The 9799-nt window shown below is 54.2% G+C and overlaps 1 protein-coding gene across 1 annotated transcript in view; it reads left to right on the top strand.

Moving 5' to 3' along the window:
* The window catches only part of LOC104509237 (microtubule-associated protein tau-like), a gene marked incomplete at its 3' end in the record, with an annotated part of 12839 nt that overhangs the window by 995 nt on the left and 2045 nt on the right, over nt 1-9799 (top strand). The window contains exons 2-5 of the mRNA XM_010151113.1: nt 376-462; nt 1733-1819; nt 3379-3444; nt 6318-7187. Of these exons, the coding sequence (XP_010149415.1) occupies nt 376-462; nt 1733-1819; nt 3379-3444; nt 6318-7187 (1110 nt within the window). The remainder of the gene's footprint in view (nt 1-375; nt 463-1732; nt 1820-3378; nt 3445-6317; nt 7188-9799) is intronic.

Genomic DNA, 9799 nt, shown 5'->3' with positions numbered 1-9799 from the left:
GAAGGGTTCAGCAGCTCTGGGAGGGGGGCCGCTGACTCCAGAAACGGCAGAGCGGACAGCAACGCCTCCGAAGTTGCCCATCTTTTCTGCTGACATTGCCACGGTCTCCTTTCCTGCTTGTGCCATGCTTTGCTGTTTCTAGCTGTCCGGTTCACTGGGCTTTTCTTTTGCTGATGGGTTTCTGCTTGTTCCTTTGGGTGATGACACTGGTGCTTTGGGTTGGCATTTTCACGCTTTGCTTGCTTGTTAGTTGAGGTGTTTCATACTCTCCAGTTGCAGTTTCTTGCTGCTGTGGATCTGGGCAAGCAGGGTTCGTAACGCACAGGCCGTAATTCACAGCCAAGGACTTGTTCTAAGTATTTGAATGTTTTCCAGGCTATCCCCTTCAGATACCAGTCGATGACGGATCGGATGAGCCTGTTTCTGAAACATCTGACGCTAAGAGCACCCCAACTACGGAAGGTGGGAGCTCTTTGACTTACTGCTTTGAAACCATGATGACGGGGTCGTGGTAAACCTTGCCGACAGACTCACCGTGCCGTGTGCTGGTGGGGTTTCTCAGGAGGAATGTCTGCGCTCTTGGACAAATGCTCTTCATTAGCCTCGTCACAAGTGATGTTTGCCACTCTGCAGGACGAGATAATGAGCTTTAAAGGTGGAGAGAGGGTTGGAAGGCAAGAGAAGGTGAAGCGTTTATTATAGTTCAGGTTTGTTTCCTGAAGACCTTTTACACGGTGCCTGCAAGGCCCCGTGAGCTCAGCGCAGCCACGAGCCGTGTTGTGTGCTCCCAGGGCCAGGGGTTTGCATCCTTCTGCTCCCCCAAAGCGCTGACCGCCCGTCCTGAGTGCTGTCTGCCCGCTCAGGGTTAGCTGTACCTCCTGGGTCTCTTTCTGCCCCCTCTGCATTTACACGGGCAGAGTCTATACGTAAACCAAAACTTGAGGGAAGGCTCATACTGGTGGAACTCTGGGCATGTCCGTGCTGCTCCGGAGTGTTACCTGAATGCCATGTTTGTAGAAGGAATCTCATTCCTAAGTGACTTGTGCACCGGTTTAATTAACTGCATGTTTTGTCTTCCTCTGGCTGCTTTAATCCCAAGTGTCTGCCTCTTGGAGACTGCAGGTAAAGGTGTTAGTTTGCCAAATTTGTCTAAAGGAAGGGAGGGCAGAGATGCTGGTCGGTTCCACCCCTGTCCCACTGGAGACGTGGGATGACTGATCATCTGTGAATTGGCTCAAGAAATCAGTACATAAAACCTGGCTGGTGCAGAAGGGGATATTGTCCCTCTTTCCAGCCGGATCAGGATGGTCACGATGAACAGACATCCCTCTGATAGGTGGAGCCAGGTAACTGCTTCAGAGCTGCCCAGAGCGTGATGCTCACAGTGGTTTGTGAAGGTGTCTCACAGGAGCTGTCCTTTCCTGCTCCCGACCAGCGATGTCCCCATGCCGGCAGCGTTGCCGTGCACATCAGGCACCGGTGGCTGGCTGTAGCTGTGCTTTTGCAGACAGGTTTACGGTAAAGCCTTCAGCTACATAAGGACTATGCTGGAGATGCGTGGTTTGTGCGGCAGAGGGGACAGCTCATGGAGTCCCTGTGATACTGGCTCGGTTATCTCCCTCCACAAGCTCAAGGGAGGGAGGCAGGTGCTTTTCTGAGCCCTTCAGGCATATCCTGGCCTCCCCAGAGCTTTGCCACCCCACAGCTATGTGAAAGCTGCGTTGTTTTTCAGATGCCACAGCACCTTTAGTGGAGGAAGGAGACCACGAGGATCAGGGTGGTGTCGAACAGCACGGGGAGATCCCAGAAGGAACCACAGGTGAGGGAGACCGAGGTGCAGTTTCATCTCTTGATGCAGACAAAGCAGAGAGCTGAGCTGGTTAGTGCTTAAAAATCACACTGCAAAACCTCTCGCAGGCATGCGCTGCCCCTGATGCTGCTCTCTTCTCCACAGCCTGCAGAAATCATTCCTAGCTCACAACTGTCCTCTTGCCTTGCCCATCCCGTGGGAAACTCGCAGCCTTCTCTTCTCTCTTTCTCAGCTCCTCATCTGATAATCTTTCTGTCTGGTGTCTCTGCAGTGGCTTCGCCTCCCATCTCCAGGCTAAGCGCTTCCCTGCAGATCCCGCTCATCGCCGCCGCTCTGCCAGCAGCCCCGCTTTGCTGTGAGCGAGGCGCTCACCTCGGGCCCTCGCTGCTTGTCTTGCTGGTGCTCTCCCTCAGCCCAGCCCATGCGGTTGTCTTGGAAGCGGCCGGTGAAAACCAGGCCACTGCAGCACTTCCGTGGCTGCCGGCGCGTTTTATGGATAACGCGGAGGAAGTGGCTAATTCAGCCTGAACGCTCTGTGGGGCATCACCGCAGCCAGGACGGGTTTTTCAGGGAGGGATTGGGGTCTTTCAGAGGCGGAGTGAGCTGCAGCAGTGCTGTGTGTGTGTACAAGAGGGCAGGAGCTCCTGGGAGAGTCAGGTCTGCACGTGACAAATGAGTGTCTGTCCCCTGTGCGTAGCTCTGGCTTTTCCTGGAAGCGTCAGGCAGGACCTGAGAGAGCAAGTGGGTGCCAGTGGGCTTCTGCCAATGCCTGAACACCGAAACGAGCCCACCACCCATCCCTTGGGCAGCCCAAATGTCTGTCCTGCCTCAGTCCCCAGGCTGCTGTGCTGAAGCGCAGAGCAGCTTGCCTGCTAGCTGGGATGCACAGTTCAAGATCTGAGGTACCAGGGAGCTGGGAAGAAGCAGTGTGTCCTGAACTCTTTGGAAAAAAAATGTGGGAAAACAGAGAGAGTCCTGGTTTGACTGTAGAACTGTCACATACAAATAAAATCCATTAAGCTGGTTTGAAAGTAGCCACAGAATAAATCGAAACAGCTCTGATGGAGACAAGCTATCATTGCTGTGGAGAAAATGGTGCTTCTCCAGTGTACCAGTATTCCTGAAGTGTCAGATTTATGTTTTACTGGTGTCAAAGAGCCTCAGCAGAGTTCATTAGAGTTAGGGAGGAGACACTGAGGAGGTAGGGCTCAGGTAAGGGTAAGAGATCCGTATGAGTGCTGCCAGTGACCTCGACACTAGGTGGGGTAGAAGAGGGGATATAAATCCTCAAGTTTCCTTGCTCCTTAGCTTGTTTCCTACACCTCTGCCTGGAGCTTGTACTGACCTGCCAGTGGGTGACACGCTTCTCCAGCCTGGTCCAGCCAGGCTGAAGGGATCTACCTGGATCCACCCTCGGTGTGGGTTGATCGCCTTCCCCATACTGCCTTGCTCATACTACAGCGCTTATTTACCTCAGTAGGGAGGTAAATAAGTTCTCCAGACACATGCTGAAACGGAATTCTTGTTTTGACCATGTTTTTCCCCTTCTTTCTCCGAACTGGGACCAGCTGAAGAGGCAGGCGTAGGAGCCACCCCCAACCTGGAGGACCACGCTGCGGGCGATGCTGCTCAAGGTTAGTGAATCGTCTGTCACGGGGGGACGGTAATCGCTGCCCACACGTGGGGCCGGTTCCTGGTGGCTTGGGAATCTTCTCCTGTAATGCCAATGCTCTGCGCTGCACGAGCAGTCGTGCGGTTCTCCCTCTTCCCCGCAGGGGAGGGTCATACGTGCTTTGAACATTCCCACGTACTCATTTCTGGGAACTGCACCCAGTCTCTCTCTCGGGTGGCTGAAGCCCCGGCGCTTGTTTGTCCGGTTGCAAAACAGGACACCCTCCAGGCGAGGAAAGGCAGTAAACTGAGCCGGGATGCTGCAGTTGGCCCGGAGGAGCTGCTCAGCATGGAACAGTCTGGTTTGTGCCCTGCCTGACATGAACTAAGTGAATAGTTTAATTACTGTGTCACTTTCTGACATAAAACACGTCTCAGACGTACGCACTGGTGCCCGGACTTTGACATTGAGGGTATTTTCTCCCATCCCAGCCTTGGGGAGTGTCTGACCAAGCCAGGCACGGTGGGCAGCGAGCGTTTTTAGAGCATTGATTTGTGTGTCTGCTCAGATGAGCCAAGAAATTATCCAGGGACCTCTTGGCTAGGTGGAAAACCTCTCTCAGCTGCTCAGTTCTGACTTGATGGAAAATTTCCGGACGGGATTTTCCCAAGGCGCTCAGCGCTAACTAAATTCTGTGCCCAGCGGGGCAGACTGAGGGTTCAATCTCACTTGGATACTGCCGTCTGGCTAGCACCGGCACTCCACCGCTCTAGTTGGGTGCGTGGTTTCAAACCTTAGTTACACCCCGTTTTGTAAGGTAGTTTTCCGCGCAGTTGGCCTAACAGATTCCTTCAGCTGCTTGGGCAGCTCTTTGCTCCTCGTGGCTGGTCGGTGCATTTACGGACATCCATGTCTTATAAAGAAGTAAATAGGTCTTTGCCTTCTCTGCTCAGGGCAGAATTCAGGTCGTCTTTGCTTTCCACACACAGATGAGCACAGTTACGTGCAGTCTGCTCCCTGCAATTAAAGTACAACCTTTGTTTGCCGGTCCAGCGCTTCTCGGACTCTTCTGTATTCAAAGTAGTGGTGCCCCTGCAAAAGAGAAATCCCAACTGTTAGCAGGAGGGGGTGAGGTTTTTTCTTCTGCCTGCCCTGCTCAGCCTGGGTCTAGCTGCTGCTTCTCACCAGATTCTTAATAAGGCCCTTCTGTTCTATCCTGGGATCTTTCAGCGGTCGGATACGGGGACGTACAGCTAGCTGGGGCTCTGATGCAACCTGTATATGACATCTGTAGGTTCTCATGTAAATGTTACTTCTCTGAAAGCAGATTGGTAATAACGGCTGCTTCCTGTTACGGGTTCTCTTCGATGTGGGGGGAAACATGATCACCCACACACACAGAGTCTTGGCAGTCTCCTTACTCGCTGTAGCCACCTTCCTGTTCCGCGCTGTGGGATTTGAAAAGCTGATCTTTGCAGTGAAGATGGAGTGTGTTAACATGCTTTTGGCATCTGGGGTGGAGAAGCATCTTCGGATTTGCAGTTGTGCCGTGCCGGCGTTCTGCCCACTCGCGACCTCGTGCTGGCACTTGCCTGAGAGCCGCCGCTGGGTCCGGAGCCTTGGGAGTGCAGGTGATGAAGTGACTGTCCCTGTCTCTGCGCCGGCGGTTGGCGGTGGTCAGGCTGTTGATTTGCTGAAGAAATGAGCCTGGCTACTGCCTAAACACCCTTCACATCCCTCTGGTTATAAAAGCTGTGTCTAGGTGCCATATTTCACCTATCACCTGCCAGCAGGTGCCAGTTTAAGATTTCTCTTAAACCACAGTTTTGAAGGTCTTTGTGTGGTCGTGTTACTTACCCATTATATTCTCTGAAAACGGGGAGAACATTGATAAAAGCCCAAGTCAGTCTTGACTTTTTCTTGGTTTAATCTCTAACCAAGCAGCACTCGACATCTCAGTACTGAAGTGCTCTGATCTAGGCTGTTCAGTTCACCTGATCCGTGCTCAAAAGACCAAGGAGTATTTGAGGCTGGACAAATTCATAATAGAAGATGCACATTCTTACTAGGGCGGTTGACTTCAAAGCAATTACCTATGCTCAGGGTGAATTATCCACTGCCCAGTGCAGCTTTGCTTCAGTTGAATGCATTTCTAACAGAAAAGCTCCAGCTCAGCTGGGATATGTGGCTTAATGCAGCAATTGTTAGAATTGTAAAGGTCTGTGTCGTGCGTGAGATCAGCGACAGAACAGAATCCTCTTTTACCCAAAAAAACCCCAAAGGAGAGGTCTGTCTCATGTCTGAGGAGACATGGGGGTGCTCTTCCCCAAGCTCCTGAGTAAGAGATCTGGAGAACAGAGCCGAGATGGTTTGAGCTCGGAGAGGGTGTAACATCTCTCTGTGAATGTCTCCTGCAAGGGAGGAGAGGACTGTCGGGGTTTCAAAGCCCGTGAAGGAGGAGGGAGTGTCTGGCCCATTTTCTTCAGGCCTTTGAGGCAAGAAGAGGTGGGCACTGACCAGCAAACTGTTCAGTGGTGGTGTTGGGTTAGAAAACGGGTGTGCTCTTGGCTTCTGAAAACCTCCGATGCCCCACCAGCTCATGGCACGGGTGTGCAGCGTTGGTGGTTGGATACCCCAGCCACCCCCCAGACCAGGTCCTGGGGGGCAGTCTGGTCTCTCACGGGCTGTGGCTGTCACTGTTCCAGATTCCCGTGGGCACCAGAGTTTCTGTAAAGGCAAAAGCCACCGGAGAAGTGAGTTGTCGGTTCACTGAGGTGGTGTGGGACTTGTTTTTATCCTCTAGCTGGTAGTAGACATCCTTAGTCTCAAATACCTGTTTGACATGCCTGTGCTAACTGTTTGCCCATGCTCCACACCCCGCATCTTCAACTCCAGGGGAGCCAAGCTCTCCAAAGCTACGGCCTGGCCCTGCGGAGCGTGGGGGAGATGCCACAAAAAGAGAAAGCCAGCCCACACAGCAGGGAGCTACAACAGCAGCTCCCACCAGAATCGAGGTCACCATCCCCATACCCCTGGACATGTACCAAGACTCCAGACCCTCTGAAGACAGCGATGAGTTGTGGGATCGCGGAGGCGGAGAAGGCATTGGGGTGGGCACAGCGCTGGGAAGAGAGCCGGGTCGTGATGTGCACCCCGGGGGCTCAGCAGGAGTGGGTGTCAGGGATGACGCCCCTATTAGGGACGGGCCATCTCCTTTATACACCAGAGCCCCATTAAAAGAAGATGCCGGTGGCCGGGAGAGAGATGAGGACCGTGATATTGATGAAGCTTCTGAGCAGGATTTGCTCTCCCTGGTGGGTCAGCATGTTTCGCCAGGACCCAAAATTGCCTTGTGTCCCGCGACAGCCAAGGAAACTCTTGAAGAATATGCCTTTGGGGAAGACAAATCCGCAGGTGTCCTCAGGGACATCCCAAGAGAAACACTTGTTGAAACTGAATCACATAAAGCAGGAGAGGACCAAGAGGGGAGGAGACATCCATTGGTGGGGGAAGAAGATACAGGTGTCACCCCTTCAGAGCCTTCTGAAGTCGCCCCCCAAAAAGAAGCCGAGCCCAGGGAGGGAGAAGACTCGGGACCTTTGCTAGAAACAGCCAAATGCCCCGCTGAGTTGAGAGACGATGTGGAAGACAAAGATGCTCCTTCATCAGAGGCTGTGCCAGATGCCGGAGGACGTCGGATGCCCAAGAAGAAACCTCCCGGCCATGTTTCAGATAAAGCCGTCAGCCGCGTCCCTCTCCTAAAAGGTGTGTGCGCCGTTTGCCTGCCCCGAGCTCACGCTGCCCCGGCTCACGGCAAGGCTGCCTGAACCAGCACCTGGGCTTGCTGCCACCTCTCCAATCCCGCTGCTTGGGACATGGCCTGGACCTGCGCTGTGAACTGATGGACAAAGCGCCGCTGCTCCTCCCTCCCTCTCCTTCCCTCCTTAGTTTAATCCTGGATGTCCTGGCGTACTTGCCAGACCCTTACGCTTCGGTTTGGCGTCCGCTGCATGGTGCTGGTGTGTCCCCTGATCATGCTTGTGGTTTGATTTCTTTGGATCTGTGGGGTGGGCACCTTAACTCTGACCTGGCACCTTCCCAGAGAGGATGAAGACGGGGTGGACGTTGTTCTGGCGTGTTGGTGTGGGGCTAACCCTTGGCGTGGGGCTAACCCTTGGCGTGGGGCTAACCCGATGCATGCTGTGGCTTGCTCAGCGAGACACGTGCCATCTGGTTTGCATGTGTCTGCTGCCCTCCGATAACCTTGTGTTGGCTTTCCTAAGGAGGAAGGAAGAGGAAAAAGGCAAGTGGGATGGCAGGTCTCACCATGGAAAAAGCCCCACATTGGTCCTGTTTCTTGTTCTTTTCCCTTAAATATCCACTGCTGACCGCTGTTGGAAGCAGGGTCTGCAGCTCGCTGGAGCTTTGCCCACCGCAGGGCATGCTCAGTGCTCTTAGAAGGCATCCTGCTCCGATCCCAGCTCCGCACAGCATGTCCCTGGGCGGCCCAACATGATGGCTGTACTTGGGGTGTTCTGTGGGAGCAGCCTGTGTGTGGAGACCTGGCTCTCGGGGGGTCCAACAGCATGTGTGTGGCTGGCTGCGAGGGCAGTCGGACCCCAGAGCCGCTCTGTTCCTGCAGCAATCTCAGTCCTGGCTGTCATGGAACCATGGAACGGTTTGGGTTGGAAGGGACCTTAAAGATCATCTATTTCCAACCCCCCTGCCATGGGTAGGGACACCTTCCACTAGACCAGGTTGCTCCAAGCCTCATCCAGCCTGGCCTTGGACACTTCCAGGGATGGGGCATCCACAGCTTCTCTGGGCAACCTGTCCCAGTGCCTCCCCACCCTCTGTGGGAAGAATTCCGTCCTGGTGTCCCATCTCAATCTCCTTCTTTCAGTTTAAAGCTCTTTCAGTGTAAAGCTTGTGGATGTACCAGCATCCCTGCCAACAGAGCAGCTCAGACCTCTTCTTCCTCTGAGACCCATTTTCCACCTCCCCGGGGGTCAGAGGGGTGTCACTAGGGGCCCTGCGCCGTGACCACACACAGAGTTAACAAGCCGGGGCAGTGGGACGTGCGTTAAAACCCGACGGTGTCTCGCCGTGCTGTGCCTCGGCTCCGGCTGCACAGGGCCTGGCCTGGGGGAAGCTCTGCCTTTCACTCCAGTGCCGCATCCCAAAAGCTGGCTTGGCTGCTTCCCTGGGCCTGGAAACGCCGCTCTGCTTTGCGGCACGGAGCGTGCGCTTGGCGGCGCGGGCTTCACGAAGAAATGGTTGATGTAGCTTTTTCCGTTGGAGCTAAAGCTCATAACGTATTTCTCGTTGGGAACAAGCCCGCGGGAAGCTTCGCTTGCTGGCGCTCACGTCGGAGCCTGGAAACGATGGCGGGTTGGGGACGCATTGCTCACAGGTTTCTCATCCAACAGGAGGAATTTCTTTAATTATTTAACAGTGTCTTCCTTCAAAGACAGAGATACGTGGGGGCTGTTCAGCTCCAGCCTTGCTCCAGTCTGCAGTTTGATGGAATTTGGGAAGGGTAGCGCATCCAGCAGCTCTGGAGTGGCTGCTGGGATGGGTCAGTGCTGGATTAACAACATTGTCCACGTCACCGAGAAAGGGCTGACCCCCCAGCACAAGTTTCCAAAACACCTGGGGAGAATATCTGCAGGTTTTCCTCTCAGATTAGGGAAGAATTAGCTGAAGACAGGGAAAAGGGGCTCTGTTACGATGCCTTAGAGCACAAGCATTACTTCCTCCCTCTTCCCAATCTCCTAATTACCAATCCTGCAGCCAGTGGGCTTGTAGACGGACACCAGGATATTGTCCGAGTCCCTGTAAGCTCGATACGAATCGGGTAGGACACCAGCTACGCCCTTAAGACCCTGCAGGGTCTGACCCAGATGGAAGTCGCGCTGTCAGCCGAAGTGGCAGAAGCAGCGTCAGGAGAGATGGGAATTAGCGACGGGCGGGTATAAGACTGCTCTGCGGAGCGAACACTGAGCAACTGCTTCAGACGAGCCCATGGGCAGCCCAGCGCTGCTGGGATCGGGGAATCCTTCAGCCCCAGTCTGTGCTTATGCGATGCGTAGAACCAGTGGGTGGTTTAGAGAGGGAGATCCGTGCTTCGGGTTGAAGTGCTCTGCCCTAAACTGAGCAGATGCTGCTGGAACTGAGCGCAAATCTGGGCAAAATGGTCTCACACGGACCGTGTTGCCGGTGTCTGGTGCTCCAGTGATGGTAAAGCACTGCTGCCTGTGCGCAGGATAACCTGTTCACCCAGTGTCGTGGTTTAACTCTGGCTAGCACAATACCACGCAGCCGCTCTCACAAATCCCCCTCCCCTCCTGCAGTGGAGGGGGACAATCGGTGGAAAA

The sequence above is a fragment of the Eurypyga helias genome, unplaced genomic scaffold (assembly GCF_000690775.1).
Source record: "Eurypyga helias isolate BGI_N326 unplaced genomic scaffold, ASM69077v1 scaffold26374, whole genome shotgun sequence".
Classification (NCBI taxonomy): Eukaryota; Metazoa; Chordata; class Aves; order Eurypygiformes; family Eurypygidae; genus Eurypyga; species Eurypyga helias.
Note: the sequence above shows the minus strand (reverse complement) of the source record. Positions and strands in the feature narration are given on the sequence as shown.